This window comes from Triturus cristatus, chromosome 8 (genome assembly GCF_964204655.1).
Source record: "Triturus cristatus chromosome 8, aTriCri1.1, whole genome shotgun sequence".
In the NCBI taxonomy this organism is placed as follows: Eukaryota; Metazoa; Chordata; class Amphibia; order Caudata; family Salamandridae; genus Triturus; species Triturus cristatus.
The window spans coordinates 428,090,550-428,110,335 of record NC_140591.1 but is presented as its reverse complement, the minus strand read 5'-3'; the positions used below and the strand labels follow the sequence as shown (position 1 = coordinate 428,110,335).

The 19,786-nt window shown below is 44.4% G+C and overlaps 1 protein-coding gene and 2 non-coding genes across 3 annotated transcripts; all 3 read left to right on the top strand.

Annotated features, from left to right (window-relative positions):
• Positions 1-4,543: 4,543 nt before the first annotated feature.
• LOC146802252 (translationally-controlled tumor protein homolog) lies at positions 4,544-8,270 on the top strand. Its single transcript, XM_085621827.1, has 6 exons — positions 4,544-4,659; positions 5,221-5,294; positions 5,683-5,873; positions 6,237-6,342; positions 6,679-6,795; positions 7,863-8,270. Exons 1-6 carry the CDS (start codon positions 4,632-4,634, stop codon positions 7,863-7,865), a joined length of 519 nt encoding a protein of 172 aa, XP_085477953.1. The 5' UTR covers positions 4,544-4,631; the 3' UTR covers positions 7,866-8,270.
• On the top strand, positions 6,004-6,132 carry LOC146802254 (small nucleolar RNA SNORA31). The gene has a single exon (XR_014968116.1). It is a non-coding gene; the product is annotated as a small nucleolar RNA SNORA31 (small nucleolar RNA).
• Positions 6,542-6,606, top strand: LOC146802253 (small nucleolar RNA SNORD58). The gene has a single exon (XR_014968384.1). It is a non-coding gene; the product is annotated as a small nucleolar RNA SNORD58 (small nucleolar RNA).
• Positions 8,271-19,786: the final 11,516 nt, after the last annotated feature.

Genomic DNA, 19,786 nt, shown 5'->3' with positions numbered 1-19,786 from the left:
TTGTCACATAGACAGGTGGGTGGTCCGACGAGCCAAACTTAAATCAAGAACAACACTTATATTGTGAAAATGATTAAAAGCTATCCTTTACTCTAATGGAAATTATGTAGAAGAGGTTTACCTATTGGCAAACCTGCATATCTGGGTTGTGGCATGTTCCAGTCAAATCCAGGTGTGGCGCTTTGGTTTTTTTCTTGAGTTACTTGTGAAAACAGCAAGCAGAACAGGCATTAATTTGGTGAGAGCACTGTACTACTTTAGACAAATTGCTTTACTAAAGCGAAGAGTGAACAACTGAAATGTGAATGGAGACGAGAGTTATACTGTACGTCTTACTCTGCGTGCACTGGTGGGTGCTCCTACGGGTTACACCCAGAATCTCTTCTGTAGCCTCCAAAGTACACACAGATGTCTGAGGCAGGCAGCCTCTGCAACATATGATTTTTATTGTTAGTCTTCAACAGTAATTTGTCCAAACTGATGACTGCCCAGAACAAATTTCTCAGGTCAGCAATAGGGCTTCCACAATCAACACCGCGCATTCCATTATTATACGACTTGGAAATCTAGCCTCTAGAGGATATGGCAGGGTATAGACCCCTGGCGTTTTGGCGACGCCTGTGGACCACACCCGAATTATCTATTTATGCTAAAGCCCTTTTGGAAGTTAAAGGGCTCGAGGGTTCACACAGGATATCATGGCTGTCTGGTGTTAAAACCCTGCTGACTGATCTTGGGATGGGTGACCTCTGGGCCAACCCAGACACTGCTGTTTTCCAGACGAAAATTGTTCTAAGGGACGCCTATTGGTGTATGATTAAGAACAGGAGATTTGCCTCCCTCTTGGGTAGCTCCATGACAGCTACATTTTTTGCTCTTAAGGACGAGTCTGCTTACGAAGGTTACTGGGACACCATTATGAAACACCTTGATCGTAAACTGTATCATCAGTTTAGAGTGGGCGCCCTACCACTGCGAGGGCTCACTAAAAGCTGGAGCCCTCTTGGTAGTGATAAGTGCCCCTTTTGTGTGGATAAGATCGAATCTATGGATCACTTTCTTTTTTGTTGTCCAACATACCTTCTTCCACGACGTATATGGCTTCGTCCCGTATGCAGATTGATGAGTACCCGTTCTGCACAGGTTGCCAGTAGAATTTTGAAAACGGATACATCTAAACCTGTTGTAATAGGTGTTGCCAAATTTATCAGCTGGGCTTTGATTCTTAGGTTACGGAAACTCAATCCTTGATATGTGTCCCACTTGGATTTAGTTGTTTTTAAATGAGTGTTACCACTATGGTTTTAGGATAGATTGGTGTGTGTTTTATAAATGTTTACTATGTTTAGTCATCATGTTTTAATAATTTGACTACTATGAAATATTCTATATGACTTTAATATTTTTATCTTGTATTGCTATATGATATTGAACTCTATATGAATCTTTTTTAAATATGTATAGTATGTCTTTTATGATGACAATCGAATAAAGACTTTTTGACTGACTGACTGACTGTCTTCAACCTAGGGTATTCCCTCCTTCAGGAGGAGATCCCCGAACACTTCAAATCAATCAATAATTTTATTTGACTTAGACCAATACTGAGATCAACAAAGAAGGTAAAATAGCATTTTTACAGAGGGTAATTTTCATTAGTAAAACCAATTACAGTGTATTTTTTTTTTATATTTTTAAAACGCATTTAAGACATTTGAACAGGTTATGGCAGTCAAATTCATTAGGTGGTGCTCTTAAAAGCACTATTAAACCGTGTACAGTGAATACAATCCATTTAAAACATAGCTTTTAAAAAGGGACATCTGACCTCTACCAATGTTTTGTTTGGGCAAACATATAATACATGAGATATATCTTGCACGTGATAGAGCGCCATGTTGTTCTGAAAGTTGTAGGGGTGCGTCATAATCACTGTTAGTCCGCACCTGCATATTTAGGGGATCCATATTAACGTGTGCCTTAGAAATATATTACTAAAATCTGCTTATAATAGTATGATTAGAAATGTAATCAAGTCATTTATGAAGCTCAATGTAGTGTTCAAACGAAAATTTATTTTAGTCAGTGCATAATGATTGGTTTTCGTTTAATGTGGTGCATTAGGTTTAAACGTGTACCATATTAAAGTTTGCACGTGTAGTTTTGCTTCATCATATACGTAAAGTAATGAAATCAATGCTTATAGTGTGATTCTAGAAAAGTGTGTTTAAATTGTGTAAAGGCCTGCTCGCATATACGTTAAGAGAAAGGCCTGTTTGTTTCTTATGTTAGCTAAATATTGTAGGCCGAAAATGAATTCCCTTGGTAAGGCTTTGGGTTTCAGGATGTTAGAAAATCTCAGAGAAGTGGAAAGTTTCTCGTTCTCATGTTTCTGTTGCAGGTGCAAGGACACCTAGCTCATTAGAGAAACTAACTCTTTGTTTCAGGAGTCAGGATGGCCTGAGAAGCCAACATGGGAGTACACTGGAATGTAGGCATGATACTTTCGGTGGAGAAGGAGTCTGGGACCCAAGGACGAGTAAACCGCTGTTGGAAGGGAGACAAAATTCACTGGAAAATCACTGGGAGAAGACCTGGCTGAAGAGGTGTGCCGGAGGGCGTGTTCTATGTTTTTGGGATTTTGAATTAGGGACAGTGCCCCGTGGGTTGAGCAGTTGAGGTTTAGATGTGGAGCTGGAAGGAGCATCTTAGAACGAGCTCTGACTAAGTGAGTGTACTTCTAAGGAAGTCTTCACTTCTGACACCTTTTTACTCTCTTGCCTGGGAAAATGCTAAGTAGGGATGTCACCTTAGAGATAGAGTAGGGATAGACTAACTGATTTTCTTTTAGGTTAATGACTTCTAACATAGAGATTGGAGGGGTTATTGCCTGCCTGATGCTTCTAGAGCTGACTATTCTTCTTTTGAGTCGGATGAGTCTCCTGCGTAGAATCTTTTTTGTATTAGTGCCCATTTATTTTCTTAACCTCGTGTTGAGGTGCTTGTATGTGCAGTTACTTTTGGCTTTGTAATAAATCCCTAAAAATGCGAGATTCAGAGTCAGTGGTCCTTTAGAGTTCAAATTCTATTTCCTTTGATTATGTGTTAATATTGGATTTCCTCCCCTCTACACTATTTAGCAGATAAAAAGATCCTGGCGACCTGAGAGGATTCTTGGTGATGGTAAGATAGATAAGAATCCGGCTTTATCACACGCCTACATTGCAAAGATCACATAAGCCTGTATTATTGTCAGATTTATTCATATTTTTGGGGTAGGCTTTTAGTGGTAAAATCCCTAAGCGCAGCAGAATAATACAGTGTCGGACACTGTGTTCTAGTGTGAATCGCAGGTATGTTTACTGAATCTTGTTTTCTATAGCGTCTGCAAGAGACCACATCAAATCCACTTCTCTGTTTTACATTCATGAAAAAAAAGGTCAACTCCTGACAGGGGCATTGGACACAGCAAAAACACACTAAGACTTCTTAAATGATAAATGCTCCTTTGAACACTTGCAAAATATGTTTGATGAGGCTGAGTCTGCCGCATCAAACCCTGACCAGCCCATGACAGCTCAAGTAGTGCTTGTGTTCCTTGAAACTTAAGCTGCACAGACAGGGCTAAGGCACTTGACGAGAGTTGGACTAAATCCCTTTCAGCCCAGTGGGCATTGCACCCCTGACAGCTGCACATTACAAAATAGGGGCCATTAGTATGTCTTCTTTTCACACTTAGTAATAAAACACAGCTTTTTTGGAGGTTGCCTATAGGTGGGCCTACCTATGTTACATTTTTTTAACAGTACGATCAGGTCACAAGGGCACTAGTGCCCTCCCATTTCTGGTGCTTTCCAGGACTTTTAATATCTTCTTAGAGTTGCTCATTGCTCAAATGGGTGTAATTTCTGAAATGTATATGTTACCCTCATCTTTATTGCTTGATTTTTCTAGCAAGAAGGTGTCACTCAGTCGTTGAATGTCTGTAAGATCCGTCTAGGAATTCCACATTCTAAGCAATGTCTCAGAACAACTTATGCAACTTAATATAAAACACTACAATGTCACTGATGATTACACTGAAAATATGAAAATGTCACACATATGGAACATGAAACCTTGGCAGCTATGCATATAGGGACGCACAGGTTCCAGGTTAACTTGGAATAAAGAGGCTATCCAGAATCAGCAGTCGAAGTCTTTATTAGATCAGCATACGACACTCCTTTACACCGACGAGAAACTAAACAACCTCTACAGTCTAAAAATGTAAATTGCATTAACAATTCAGAGGTGTTTAAATACAATTACAAATGCAGACGCTATTTCGTGGAAGTGACGCATTAGAGGGCTACGTTGAGCTAGTCCGCTTTTTATGTCTTAGGCTGCTGCTTTTTCCGGGATCCCGGTTCCAGAAAACGTAAAGGGTTCGGCCCTCTGCGTTCTCCTTCTTCAATAGCGTGCTGCGTCATTGCCTACGCACCATCTGTGACGTCTCAGGCCGTGCGCCCGTATATGAGTGGAAGGGAGGCGGCTTTTCGCTCCTTTCCTGTCCTCCTCCTGTCGCGCTGGTCCCTCCGCGCGCGCTTACCCCGTCCGTACCCCGAGACGCCCCTACTCCTCCCGAAACCATGATCATCTACAAGGACATGCTCACCGGTACTGACTGCGCCGTACACTACGGCAGGGACTTGGTTATTTGGTGGTTGTTTGTTGGGCCGGATGCCGGTTGTCTGTTGCGCATACCGCGCCGCCATTATGCTGCGGGGAGGAGGGCTTCGGGGCCTTAATGGGCGACTGAAGTCGGACTTTATAAAACACTAGAAACGTTTAACTAATTTCTAGTGCCGGTTGTGGTAGCCGTCCTTGTTTAGGGGGGGCTTTGTTATTTCTAGTATGGATATTTAAACATCTGTGTAATCACGTTAGTCGAATCGCGTTTCTCGGCAGCACTTTAAAATGGGTACGCCAATAAGGGAGGCCTGTACTTGTTTTTGTGCGTTTGTTACGATGCGACTGCCATGTACTCGAATCACTTAAAAAAAAAAACGTGGGGAATTTCGCTTTGTTTAGTGTTTAATGGCGCTGCTGGAGGAACGAGGTATTCCATGTACCTTCTAGGGAATGGGAGTTGGCGCCTTGCTCATGTGACTGAGGCTGCCTGGGGTGGACCTTCTCAGTGTGCCGCCGTCTCACCAGCTGTATATTTTTTTGTTTCAGGAGATGAGCTGTTTTCCGACATCTACAAAATTAAGGAAACTTGTAACGGTATCTGCATTGAGGTGGAGGGGAAGGTAAGTTGCAAATGACTGGTTATCTTGATCACTTAATTACGTTAAATTTCCCTTCACCTAATCTTAGTTCGGTCGTCATATTTAGTGCTTTAGCATGACTTGCGTACCCCTCCCTAGCGTTTGAATGCGTGCGTTTCGGCCTTCCAGCTGCAAACAGTACTTTACATAACGCACTTTCCAATGTGCTATCGAAAAGTCATCAGTAACTGTCGAAAACATTTGGGGTGTTTTCTTATATTTTGGGCACTTCAGTATTAATAGGTCTTCTGGGAAATTGGCACAGTTTCTACAGGAACTCTAAATCTGCAAAACTAATTAGTCCCTTTAGGATTTCGCATACGGGTTTTTTTTTTTTTTTTAAATCAAGTTATTGTTTGCTATTTTGCAGGTTGTTACCAGAACGGAAGGGGGTATTGACGAGGCACTTATCGGGGGGAATGCGTCGGCAGAGGGCACAGACGTTGAGGGGTCAGATCCAACGACAGTCAGCGGTGTTGACATAGTATTAAACCATCACCTTCAGGAGACTGGCTTTACCAAGGAATCCTACAAACAGTATATTAAAGAATATATGAAATCGTAAGTTATAAATTAAATACTTTTGCAGCGGGACTTTAATGTTGAGTGTGGTCCATTGCTTTGATCGCTTTATCTTCGTTTTAATGCTCTCTCCTGTTAATGTTTTACATCACAGGCACTAATCTTTTGACTGCATCTATTGATAGACCCTGAGCTACGTACCATTGCTTTGTGGTTTGCACTAAGATGCTAAATCAATTTCTTTGCGCTTTCTGTTTGCTAACTTGTTGCAGTTCAGATTGAATAAAAGAATACACGCGTCAAGTACCAGTGCTCTGGTTTAGCTGGAACTTATAAAGGGTGTTGGCGGATACTTGCTGAGGTAAAAAATTTGTTTGACAGCCTACACATTCTATTTTTCAGAATAAAGGCCAAACTTGACGAGACCAAGCCTGATCGGGTGAAACCATTCATGTCGGGAGCTGCTGAGAAAGTCAAAGCTATACTCACCAACTTCAAGAACTATCAGGTAGTTAATTCGCAGAACGTGATGTAACGGATGTTGAAACATAGCGGCACTGCTTTTCAAGCGTCCTTATGTCTTTTGTCCGGTCTTATCCTCCTACCTGCAAATTTTGCAATGAGAAGTGCAGCTAAACTATCTACCGCTCTGGTCCAAGAAATATTGCCATCTGCTTAATGTCTGGCTTGGCTGATACTAGTCAAAGTTGCTATGATGATCCTCTTAGGACACCTTTGATCTTCAAATGAGACTTCTATTCATCTGAGTGACTTTGCTTATCCACTTATTAACCGGACCAGTGCACACATGACCCTCTGGTAACCGATTTTCTTTGCCTTTCAGTTCTACACTGGGGAAAAAATGAACCCAGAGGGTATGGTTGGATTGCTGGATTACCGTGAAGATGGAGTGACGCCATATATGATTTTCTTTAAGGACGGCTTAGAAATTGAGAAATGCGTAAGTATGTTAGACTTGACGTAACGGTGTTTAACAATTGTGTGTCATAGTAAATGCGAAAAAAGCACCAATGGAGGACCCAGTTATGATGCACGGCCACGTACGGTCTGGGAACGTTTGTCATTAGGTGAATTGAATGCCTCGGCTCGATAGTCGAGTTATTGCCCTTTGAACAATTGATTTTCATGCACGTTCTTTAGTTCAATATTAGATGGATTATTTTTCACCGGCAAGTTCTGCATCAGGTGCGACCATGTTTGGCTCGCTTGTGCTCCTAGAGTCGAGCCACTGGAATTGTTGCTGCGACTTTTTAAAGCAAGACTGTCATTTCATGTTTTCCTGCGTAAATGTAAATTTGGTTTCTGGCTCAGATAAAATGCTAGTTACTGAAGCCCCTACGTTACCCCTCTTGTTGTGCCGTGGTAGGCATTTGTTTTGAGGGGGCAGGTCATATTTAAGCTGCTTGTGGAGGGAACAACTTATTTCCACATAAATCCAGTAAGTAATTAAAAATGTCAGGGCTCTAATCGGGAGGCCGTGCCACCTGGTCCAAGTTTGAACATTCATACTACTTGAGGCCTCAAAACTATTAGCTTGAAGAGCAGGTATTGGTGGTCGTATATTGAATAAACTACTAAAATCCTTACTCTACGGTTACATTTTGATTTGAAAAGCTTTTTATGGAGGCGGGTGCAGCAATGGCAATCTAGTGGACCTATTAGAAATGTTTAGTTTTCAATACTCCAACTCTTTTTAGCCACTGGCTTGTAACTTTGGTTATAAGTACTTCCATGTATTTGGAGCTACCATGTCCTTCAACCCCTGTCATATTTTACCCCAGCGTGGAATGCTCTACCAAAAACCTATGACAAAGCTTCAAAAAGCCCATAAAGGAGCATGCTCTGACCTCAGAACTGCGTTTGTTTGTACAATGGCACACTTAGCTCTTTGTTGTATTCTTGATTGTATCGTTTCAGAGTTTGCTCCATTTGTCACCTAGTGGTATGCTATGGAGTTATGTGCATGCTTGTTAAGTCGACTAACACAATTTATTTTCTTTATTCCAGTAACGACCTACATTAAGCACATTGGATTGATCATAACTGGCTGCTGCTTTTTCATCCACTCAAAAGGACTGAGTTGCGTGTAATTGGACTGGTATCACCTTCAGCTTTGTTCATCTATTCACCCTGACTCTTAAATGGAGGGCTTGTTATAACCAAGTCAAGGTTTGGTGAAACAAAATGCTTTGCACCTCCTCCGGATAATGCCCAAGTCCTTTTTCTAAGCTTTATAAGCCATGTGCAAAAGGATCAGTGAACGTTTTCAGCTATTTACACTAGTCTTGTTGACTTGGTGTTAATTGTCATTTGCAAGATTGCATTCGTTTGAAGGCATTCATCTAGAGGAACTTTAAGAATGACTTGCAAAAAACTGTTTTGAACCCCAAATAAAGCATCTTCAATTTTACCGTACAGGAGCTTGTGCATCAGATCTGTTTCTTTGGTGACTTTCCTGCAGCTTCACGAATCAGTGTTACAATCTGGATGTGATTAAAGATTTTAGGAACCAGCAGCTTACTTTGAACATAATGACCCATGTTTGCAAGTACTGCATAACATACATTATATTAATGAAGCTGTAAATGACAGCTTGTAGTGTTAGTACTAGATTTTGATTAGTTGTGCAGTGGCATTTCCTTCTCTAGGCATTTCCCCCAGACTTTCTTTTCTTGCAACATAGCTTTCTTGTTCTACCTCTTGCATTTTGCGTTGTATTCTGAGTAGGGGTGGGCAAAACAAATTCTTGTGTCGCCCACTCTGCATTATTTTTGTAACATGGATTTCTGGCAAAACTTTGCCAACCACCGCATGGCTGAGAATTTGTCTCCTAGATCAATTTTTGGGTGACCGACTAGCTCTTGGTGAGTGTCCCAATTCGGGTGGTTGTAGCTGTTTGCGTTTTGAAATCTGCTGCTTGATTAGAAAGTGTCTTCTGGTGGCAGCAAACACGCAGCACCGTCGGGTGTGCTGAGTGGTGCTGTTCACATTGCATAATACGGTCCTGGTACTAAAAATCAATCTCATACCTATTTCCTTCTGCTGAACTGAGGTTCTGCCCACTCCTGAATCTGAACTTAAATCTTTTGGACTATATTATGGGTACTCAAACACTGATAAGGCAACCCTCGTGAGCACAGTAGAATTACAGCAATGGAGGTTGAGTGGTTGAATCTATTACTTTCCAGAACACTTGAGCAACTGTTTTTCAAATTCATATGAAACTAAACTACAGGGGCAACTCTTCAAGCCACCCCTGAACTAGAAGTGAATGGTCTTGGTTGACCCAACATGGCACGTTCTGGTAACATTTAATCATACATTGTAGTGTTCAACTATAAGCAATCTTAGTAGATAATGCATGATCCCTAAAAGTCAAAACTTGAGACCCCAGTTCAGTGGTGGCTTAACAAGTACCTAATTGAAAACTATCCCATTTCAGAAGTCAAGCTGCTCAGACGCAAGTCAGTTTATTTATCGTTTTCTATAGTGCGAACATGATTCTGAGCGCTTTACAAAGAATGACACGTCCAATATCAAGTAAGAATACACAATACGAAAAATCAGTTACCAGACAAACTAATCAGGAGTCCTACCATAAAGAGGAATATAGCGGGCTAGGGATGGGTGGGGGGGTCACAATGCTGTTCAGGAGAACTGTATTAAATAAGGTACAATGGCTGTATCAATGAATTCAAGCAGCATCAAGTTGAGGTACAGTGGTTGTATCAACAGATCAGTGAATTAGAGCATGAGAAACTTAGGCCAGCTTAAGGTAAGAATTTGTCCATTCGGAATCTTTTGGCTTCCGGTTTGAAAGCAGTCGTTGAGATTCTGCATACATCCAGTGGAAGAGATATTTAGGGCAGCTCCAGAGAAGACACTTGACAAGATCTCTTTGCTAAGGGTGAGCGGTTTCAGGAGACGTTTATTTCCTGATGCTCTCCCATCGCAGGATAATTCAAGCTTTTGCGCTAGGTACATGGGAGTGCAGAGCTTTGTGCGCCAGAACGGCAGTCTTTAACTGAATGTGCGCTTTGTAAGGCAACCATTTGAGAGATTGGGATCATTTAGTTTGGTACCTGTGACCAGTCTGGCCACTGCGTTCAGTGATGCCCTTAGTGGAGCCAGGGTGTATTTGGGAAGACGAGCGTAGCGCTGCCGTAGTCTTGGCAAGACCACCTGCTTGAAATCCTTTTGCGGGAGGAATGGTTTGATGTTTCTAAGTGTCCTCATCCAGTGAAACTCCCTTACACACATGGATATGATTTTCCATATTCAGTCTGAGAGGGATGCAGTTGAAAGCAGTGAGGTGATTCAACCAAAGGTCAAGCTTGGGTATGTGGTTCGTCGGAGATGAGAAGAAATTCAGTTTGGAGGTGTTGAGTAGGAAATGGTTCTCAGTTAACCAATGTTAGGGTAGTGTTGAGCGAGATTATCTCCAGGGGTGAGATTTTCAAATAAAGTTGTCCGCATTCATATGGAAGAGAATGTTTGTGGAATTTAGTGAATTAGCTAGTGGTTCCAGGAAGAGGTTGAAGAGGATAGGAGAGCGGACCCTTGGGGGACACCCATGATGGAGAGGGCTGGGAGAGTGGTTTGCCTTGACTTTGTTATCTGTGGTGGAGGAAGGAAGAGAACCATTGTAACACCCGACCAGAGAAACCCATCCTCTTCAGAATCGATAGGAGGTAGTCATGTTTAACCATGTCGAATGCGGAGGAAAGGTCAAGGAGGATCAGAGGGCAGGAATTCTTTTAGTCAAGCATTTGAATATCATCTATAACGTGGCAGCTGGTTTTGTACTGTGCCCTTTCTGAAAGCCAGATTGCTGCTGGTCAAATTCTCTTTGTGGGCACAAAGTTGGGAGGGATTGTAAGTATTTTTCTAGTAGTTTGGCTAGGGTGGGTATGTTGGAGATAGATTGAGGTCTGTTGTATCTGTTAGATTTTTTTAAATATAGGTGACCCCTGGGCTGCTTTTAGGCAGTCTGGGTTTGTGCCTTGTGATAAAGAAGCGTTTACAATCCGTGTCCAGGTGGGCATGAGTACATACGTGATTTCTTTGAAGATGGCTGGGGGCAACGGGTCACTGAAGTGGTTAGATGTTTTGAAGAACCTTGTTGAGGTCTTTTTCACTGATTGGGGTAAAGGTACCCCATGACGTGTTCTTAGTGGTCAGGCAGATATGTTTGCACTTTTCTAAGAGATCCAGGGGTGGTGCGGACCCAGAGGATGGCGGAGCCTTGCAGACCAATGGTGAGGAGTCTTGATTTTTCAGTGAAGGAAGCAGCAAGTTCATCGCATGAGGTTGGGCTGCTTCTGTCGTCAAAGTGGTTTGGACCTACCTCTGATTGCTGTTTGACCAATTCAAAACGTTTCTAGGGGTGGTCTGCAGCTTGATCAAGTTGGTTTCTGAAGTAGTCCATTGTGTGGAATCCTGCTTTCACATGCATAACTTGCCCAAATCCAAATAAAGTGTAAAACAATGAGCTTTATTAGAGAATGCCGATTTCAAGTTCCTGCCCCCTGTGTTACAAGGACGGTCTAGTAAATGTGCCACATTAAGTTGAGTTTTTTGCTCACAAGGAAGGACCCTGGTTTCCAGTGTTCTGGGTTGTTGGTCAGTCTTCCAAATTGGAAGAGTTGTTTGATGCCTTATCCGATTCATCATTGCCCATATGTTTCAGGGCCGGAGCCCTGCTGAGTGCATGATCACATGCGGCACTTGGAGATCGTATTGCTGCGATGCACACTAGTGGTGGGTATGCTTAGAAGTGTGTTCATGTAACTGGCCAGAGGGCAACTGCTAGCGCCGTGTTTTACTTCCTGTACAGAACTATCTAAAGCCTCTGCTAGGCTGTCCTTTTACACAGGCTCAGGTTTGAAGGGGGCTTAAAGGATACTGTTGAGTGGAGGGTGACTTCCATCCAAATTTCAAGCTGAATACTTCATGAGATAGTGGTGTTGACCCCCCCAGGTTAGCCCTGTAGATGAATATTACTTGGCTTGAAATTCATGTCTCTGATGTGCGTGAGAATCATTCTCCTTTGTAGTGGTGCAAGCTCTAGAAGTGACATGGTTCTAATACTTGCAGAGAGCATGTGGTGTGATCTTTTCACATGATACAAATTTGGCTTCCTGGCCACCAGTAGTGAGATGGACTACATGCTCAACTGGTCTTTTAGGGCTTCCTGTCTCTTGGGCACTGACTAAATGTGCAGAATGCTGATCGGTGAGCGATAGTCATGTGTAAACAGGCAAATGGTATCAAGACGCAAAGAACAAGCATTTGCAATGCAATCTGTGTCTGCTTTGGGACCTTGTATGTATTTAGGTATGCAGCACATTATGCATGTGTGCCGAAACATCTACTATTGTTTAACATGGAGGGAAAGTAAGCACCAAACTGAAGTCTGCTATGGGAACACACATGGAGAGAAATATTGCCTTTCAGCAGGAAATGGTATAGTCCAAAGCTCTTATTTTCAATATAAAATCAGGGCCTTCGGTGGTCATATCACTGAAAATACAAGATTTGAAAAAAATAAGGTCTACGGGTGCTTGTGGAAGACCATTTCTATGGACTGGAATCAAGAGAATGCTTAAGTGATTCAGGTATTTACTGACCTCTGCTGGTTGTTTTCTATCGGACAGTTATCACTTCACTGGCTTACACTGTAAAGTGGCGCTAATGTGTTTAGGTGTAAATAAATCAATCTGGCCACCTTGCAACCAGTCTTTAATTAGTTATTTATTTTTGACATTTGGAATGTTTTATTCCTCTCCACCCCGAGACTGCACTGGTGTCAGAAAAAGACGTTTCCAGCAAAAATGTTTTCTTTTTTGGATCCATTTCACAGGAGAGCAAATAAAGGAAAGGAGGAAAGAGAAGGTAATACCTGTTTCCTGAAGTCTTGGTTTTCCCTAACTGTGGAGCGAGTCCGAAAGAGAGGGAAGACTCGGAGGCTTAGAGGCCGTCACCGTGGCATGCGCTCACAGTTATAGGGACTTGGGGAGGCTCCGCGCAGGAGCCATATGGACTAAATGTAGGAAAATATACATGACAAATTTTCCTGGTCACATGGCTTCGCTATATTAAAAAGCACGTTCGTATCCCAGGTCTCGCACACAAACGATTAAAGAAAATAAACATACCTGTGCAGGCGCTGCTGTGAAGGTGCTGCGGGCAGGATGGACGTCGTGAAGAGGGACACGGGAAGCTCACCGAAAGGTCCTTTAAAAGTCAGCTGTAACTAGCGCTAGTTACAGCTGACTTTTAAAGTGCGTGAGCTTCGTGTGACGTCAGAGGCAGGCAGGCCAATCGGATGCAAGCAGTGAGTAAGGAGAGACGATGGCCGCAGGAGGAAACGTTGTGAATACGTATTAAAGCGTATTCACAACGTTTGCTCCTGCGGCCATCTTCCCTGCTTACTCCCTCCAAGGAAGTGTACTGTCATCGATCAAGGTCCGCGGGCGGGCTGTACTTTGAGGAACCCTGTGATAGTGAGTGTTTATTTTTGCACAATTATTTTAAGACACTATATTTTTGTGTCAAATACTAGAAAATTTAATTTCCAGAGAAATGCGAAAAAGAATTGCAAAATAAAAGGGTAAGTGTTATCTGGGCACGGAACAAAAAGGGAGAATTATGTGGGATATGCTCCATTTCTAAAAGCTCAAAGAAGGGTGGGCATTGCCGATTTCTAAATATTATCGATGGGCAGCTAATCAAAAAAATTGATGGCGGACGGGGTCACCTGTGTTTTTGGCCCCAGGCTCGGCAGCCATCTTGAGAAACCTACCAAACCCACACATTTGAGAACTAGACACCCGGGGGGAGTCCAGCGAGGTATTGCTTGCATGGATCCCCCAGATTCCCTGGCAAACCTCCAAATTTAGCTGAAAAAAATCATTTTCCATACATTTTTGTGTGGAATCACCGTGCTGGCACAACTGTCCTACGACCCAGCGTTCCCCTTGTTCTCCCAAGTAAAATGATACCTCACTTGTGTAGGTGGGCCAAAGGCCTGTTACTGGGAAGAGCCAAAAACCTAGGGATTGAAAGTATAGCACTGCAAATTCTAAGCGCTACATTTTAAACAAAATAAGTTTTTAGCGGATTCTGCATTGGACAGCCACACAAGTGAGGTATCCTTTTACTCGGTAGACGCTATGTGGTAGGAAAATCGTGCCAGCACAGTGATCCCACACCAAAAAGTGTGGAAAAAATGTGGATTCTGGGCAGGAAAACATTGGGGGATCCATGGAAGCCATACCTCACTGGACTCCCCAGGGTGTCTAGTTTTCAGAAATGTATGGGTTTGGTAGGTTTCTCTAGATGGCAGCGAGCCTGGGGCCATAAAACAAGGCCCCCCGGCAAAACCAGGTAGCTTTATGATAGGTAATTTTGAAGTCACCACAGTACGATTTGGGTCATTGCCTGTTGCAGCCACTATTCCTACCCACACAACAGAAGTACCATTTTTATCATGAGACCTGGGGGAACGCTGGGTGGTAGGAAATTTGTGTCAGCCCAGCGATCCCACAACTTTCCCACACAGAAAAGTGAGGAAATTTGATTTTTTCCAGCTAAATTTGAGGTTTGCAGGGGATTCTGGGTAGGGAAACGGTGGATCCATGCGAGCCATACCTCCCTGGACTCCCCTGGGTCTCTAGTTTTCAGAAATGTGTGGGTATGGTAGGTTTCCCTAGATGGCCGCCAAGCCCGGTACCAAAAACTCGACCCCCCCCCCCCCCCCCCCCTTGCAAAAGCACAGCGGTTTGTGATAGGTAATTTTGATATCCCCACAATATGTTTTAGGCCCTTGCCGGTCGTTTGTACTTGACCCACCTACACGAGTGAGGTACCATTTTATTGGAAGACCTCGGGCAACGCTGAGTGGTAGGAAATTTTTGACGGTCCGGTGATCCTACAACTTTCCCACACAGAAATCTGAGGAAAATGTGATTTTTTTTTTCTGCAAAAGTTGAGGTTTGCAGGGGATTCTGGGTAGGGAAACGCTAGGGGATCAAAGCAAGCCATACCTCCCTGGACTCCCCCAGGTGTCTAGTTTTCAGAAATGACAGAACCATTCCGTCATGAGCACCGAAGGGGTTAATAGCATGAAATACACTTACAGTATTTCCCTCACAGACAGATCTTCTATACAGCTTCATGCTCTCCCTATTCATCTCCTGTATAACATATTTTCTTACCTCTAATTTTCAGCCTAAGCCATGCAACAAAAAAAAAATGGATGAATCCTAGTTGGATACAATTTTGCACAGTACACAAAACATGATTTACTCATGGTCTCTGCCTTTATGTATTGCATAGTTTCCTGTTATGTACATGAAAATATTTCGCATATATCGACTCAAGCTAACCTGGCTCCCAGGATGCTTGTTTCCGGTTCAGGGAAGACCTAGCTTGGCAGTTCAGGCTGGACTGTTCCCATGAGGCACTGGGTCAACACTGATTTCCATATACCTGGGTCTGAACTGAGGTGACCAAGTGAGTTAAAGAATGATGATGGATTCAAACCAGATCTGTGACTGGGGAATGAGTGTCTGAAAAGTTTCAGCACTACATCCATCATCTCCTTGTGTTTGCTCAGACGTGGGTCCCTTGCTCACTTTGCCACTTGATTCAAGCTAGCCTGGCTGATGAAGGGTGTTGCCCAGAAACTGGTCCCAGGATGCTTTTTTCCAGTTCAGGGAAGACCTGGCATGACAGTTCGGACTGGACTGTTCTCATGAGGCACAGGGTCAAGACTGATTTGCATATAGTTGGGTCTGAACTGAGGAGGTGGCGAAGTGAGCTAAAGAATGATGATGGATTCAACCCAGATCTGTGACTGCGGGCGAGTGTCTGAAAAGTTTCAGCACTCCGTCCATCATCTCCTTATGTTTGCCTTATATCGACTGTCTCATAAAGAAGAAAACCAAGGGGCATATTCACAAGGACTGGCAATACCTACCGCAAACGGCAGTTATCGCGGCCTAACCCAGAAAATTATATCCCCATGTTAGAGGCGTATTAACAAGCCGTCGCTACATGGCGATAGTAACAGGGAACGACAGTGAAAACTGCCACTAACATCAGTGCGATGGCGTAGGATATCCGGCATTAGCGGGCGATAACTAGCGATAGGCCCATAGCCGGCTAAAAACACACGCTAGTCAGCCCAATGTGTGTTTTCTTGCCTCCAGTGCAAAAAATAGCCCATCAGTTTTGTGCTGATTAATGCGTTACTGAATTTGACCTTCAACTCGGGCACCTGCTTTATTTATATCTGTAAGACTTACAGATATAAATAAAGCAGGTGCCCGAGTTGAAGGTCAAATTCAGTTTAAGTGCTTCCTGTTGAGGTTTAATTTTTGTGACGGGAGCATCATGCCAGAATGAATCCTGCCCTGCATATTTATCCAAGAAGATGCCACCATTTTGTGCAATACTTCTACTCAACTGGAGTACTTTCTACTGGCTAATCAGTAAGTGCTACCTCGTTGGGTAAATGTATAGTGCTTTTCCTACACTACAGCTGCGTAAAGGGCCAGAAGAGTTGTCTCCAGCGACCATCTGTGTCTGTAACTTTGCCACCGTGCCGATGGGCGCCGGGGTCCCTTGAGTGAGCTGTCCATCATAGTGGGGAAAGGGCGGGAAGATGTTGCACACCGCCAGTGCGTGGGGCGGGGCTTTTATGTATGCAGTTCACATGCCCCTTGTTTATAAAAGGTCAGAGACCGACCAGAGCAGCAGATGAGGAGACAGAACCTCCTGGTGTCAGGAACTACACTGGGATTGCGCTCGAGAAACCTATGGATGCCCAGACCTCCATCAATGATTACAGCAAATTGCTGACGGTAGATATGGGAAGAAAGCACACCTGCCTAGCTTCCACCGTGCTCACAAATCTTTTGTGCTGATTAATGCGTTATTGAAAGTGACCTTCAACTCGGCCACCTGCTTTAAGTTATATACAGGCAGTGGATGACACTGGTATTTTAATTTTTGACTAAGGGTGGGCGACCATTTCCGTTCCGTCGCGGATCGCGGACGTTTAGACATTTTCGCGTTACGCGCGGAACGTGAAAATGTCGAATTTTACACAATATCCGCGAGCGGAACGGAAATTGTCGCCCACCCTTAATTGCTACCACTGAGCCAGTCCCAGATAACTTCAGCGGGAACTTCGACACACACATCTCCGACCCCTGATGTGTCAGTGGCACCCAGTGATGCAGCCATTACACCGCCGCACACATCGGACACCGAAGAAGTATCAGAGGAGTAAGATGTGGATGGTAATTACTGTGTGAGGAAGGAGGGAGTAGCATCCTTCACCGCCAGATGGCCTGTTCCTGCCTGGTTCAGCCCTATGCATCATGCCCTGGGACAACACCTCCCACTGTCCCCCAGATTACTCTGCGACATCCCCCGGGACCCCGACATGGACTGCCACATCTTCACTTCTCCCTCTTCCCAATCACTTTTCAATCCCCAAAGGACTGGTTGGCCCCCAAAACAATGGGCTCCCATGTTATGTGGACTTGGATGACCATTCACAACTCCAGTTTAGTCATTCACCAGAATGTGAATAAAACATTCAAAATCACACAGATTTGTCATGACTATGTTCACTCGTATGAAAGTATGGCTGGATGTAGGGACAATGATGGCACCAGAAGGTACACCCTGGTGAATGACATCAATGCGCATGTTTATCCCTGAGGCACATGGGCAATTAGATGACTGTGAAGGTGAGTACTAGCTGTGTCCTCATTGTACATTAACAGCAATCTCACAACCCCCAATGTAGGCACACGTCCATGTATTGAATAGGGCTGAGTGTAGGAATGACCAAATCGGTAGCAGGCCAGGAGTGGTGTCCTACATCACATGTGACAACAGAACTTCACGTCGCATACCTACTCACACACATCTGTGTGGACACATTCTGTTATGATTTATGACATTGCTCCACATGGTCAGTGGTTGGACAAAATACTCACATTGCTGAAAACAAGTAAGTGCACAGGTCTGCCAGCAACTATCCCAAAACAATGTCTGGCTGACAGGTGGAGCTGTCATGCGTCAGTCAGACTTTCCCTGTGTAGGGACAATGCTCATTGTGGCACACGAGTGGTCAATCTAATCAACTCTCATCACAGTTGGACACCGGTGAAGTTGCATAGACTTTATTGGCATGTGCATGTCAGTACGGACAAGGCAATGGCCACAATAGGCAGGGACATGCTTAAGACACTTGCACGCAGCATGGGAACCTTTCGAGGTGCAGGAAATGGGGAGGCAGAGCTGGACACCAATCATTACGGATGGCAAAGGTCTCAGCCCACCATGCCTTGCTGGACGAGCCATGTGTTGTTTGGCGTCTGCCCATTGCCCCATGTGCGGGGGCACGACTTACAGCCCATGGGGTCTGCATAGTGCTCTGCCACCGGACTGCGCCGACTCTGCTCTGCTGACAGTCATCAGGTGAAAGGGTCTGACAAGGTCACATGTCGTGCTACATTGCCATGTGTGTGCTCTTCCCCCAGCAGTGTGTCCGAATTGGTAACGTTGCTAAATGACGCTGTGCTGCTCTGACCATGAAACTGCATCGCCTTGCACAGGTGTGTGTACACATGCGTAGTACCATGCACATGCATTCTGAGTCCAGACTTAGGCAGATATGTCCTCTGTTGTGGTGGGATATGTGAGAATTCCCCACGATGCAACAAGGTTTAGGGACCTGTGCTCTGGGTGACAATCCGATGTGGCTGCAGGAACGTAGTTACTCGTCCATGAATGCCAGCGCAGTCTCATGTGCAAAGTGTTCCAATAATACGTTGTTGTCAGGTTCAAGGAACACCAGGGTGAGCCAATCCATTAACTGGTCCGGGCAGATGTGCACAGTCTACGCCGTTTCCCCAATCCACAACACAGCCCAATAGGGGAGCACCTCAATGTGGTCACGGCACACGAGGAGCTGTGCAATCTCCCATGCGCAACTGCCAGCACATAGCCAAAGATCAGTGCATCCCATGAACGGCTATCCCTGTGACACTCCTGTTCATGGGCCAACAGGGGGCGCACTGTCAGGTTATAATCCAATTCAGATACCGTTGCATTGGATAGGCAGACCTCCATGGGCCACTCGAATGTGCATGATCGACAGTGGAACCAGGGCTGGATGCAGGTGACGTAGACAAGATAGAAACTGATTTGTAACACTGTCATTGGCAGGGATCCCAACCGATGCAGCATTCGTGCATGGTACAGTTCCACGTGACAGGGGTTGTGCATGTGCCCGGGAATGCCTGCCATTGCGTTTGTTGGGCTGGTGGCACTGGCACTCCTCAGAACGGTGGAAGTTCGATGGACGATATGCCACAGCTCTGGGCAATGAGTCGTATGTGTGTGCGACATTGGGACATATGGGTAGTTTTTAACTTATGTGTCAAGGGCATCCCTTGCAGGTGTAGGTCATGCAAGAACAAGTGTGTGTGTGTGTGGGGGTGTGTGTGTGGGCATGTTGGTGTTTAATTTGCGCAGTTCGTGGTGTGGGAGTTGTCGGAGGCTGGTATGGTATCTCACGCAGGGTGTGCGAGCCGCATTCAGGACCAAGGTTGGGGGTAGAGTTGGCCTTCAGCCTTGTGTGTTGGGACAAAGGGGCTTTCATTCCTGATATCAGTCTGACTACTGCTTGCATTTCTTGGAAGAGATGTGGACTTTGCGCTGACTTTAATGCCAGGCCTGTAATTTGGGGTGCTCAGATTCACAACACACGCAGCTGTTGGCATGTCTGCATGAGCCAAGGGCCCGATTGACCTTGCACTCCTTGTTCAGTCTCTCGCTTTCTCTCTCTTTCTTTCTCTCTCTCTCTCTCTCTCTCTTTCTCTCTCTCCCTGTCCTTTGATGAGTGC

What these genes read in the sequence shown, in the direction of transcription:
- LOC146802252 (XM_085621827.1), top strand. Translation starts at nt 4,632, where the DNA reads ATGATCATCTACAAGGACATGCTCACCG. An exon ending in GCATTGAGGTGGAGGGGAAG is followed by an intron (nt 5,295 to 5,682) that starts GTAAGTTGCAAA and finishes GCTATTTTGCAG; the next exon opens with GTTGTTACCAGAACGGAAGG. An exon ending in CCAACTTCAAGAACTATCAG is followed by an intron (nt 6,343 to 6,678) that starts GTAGTTAATTCG and finishes TTTGCCTTTCAG; the next exon opens with TTCTACACTGGGGAAAAAAT.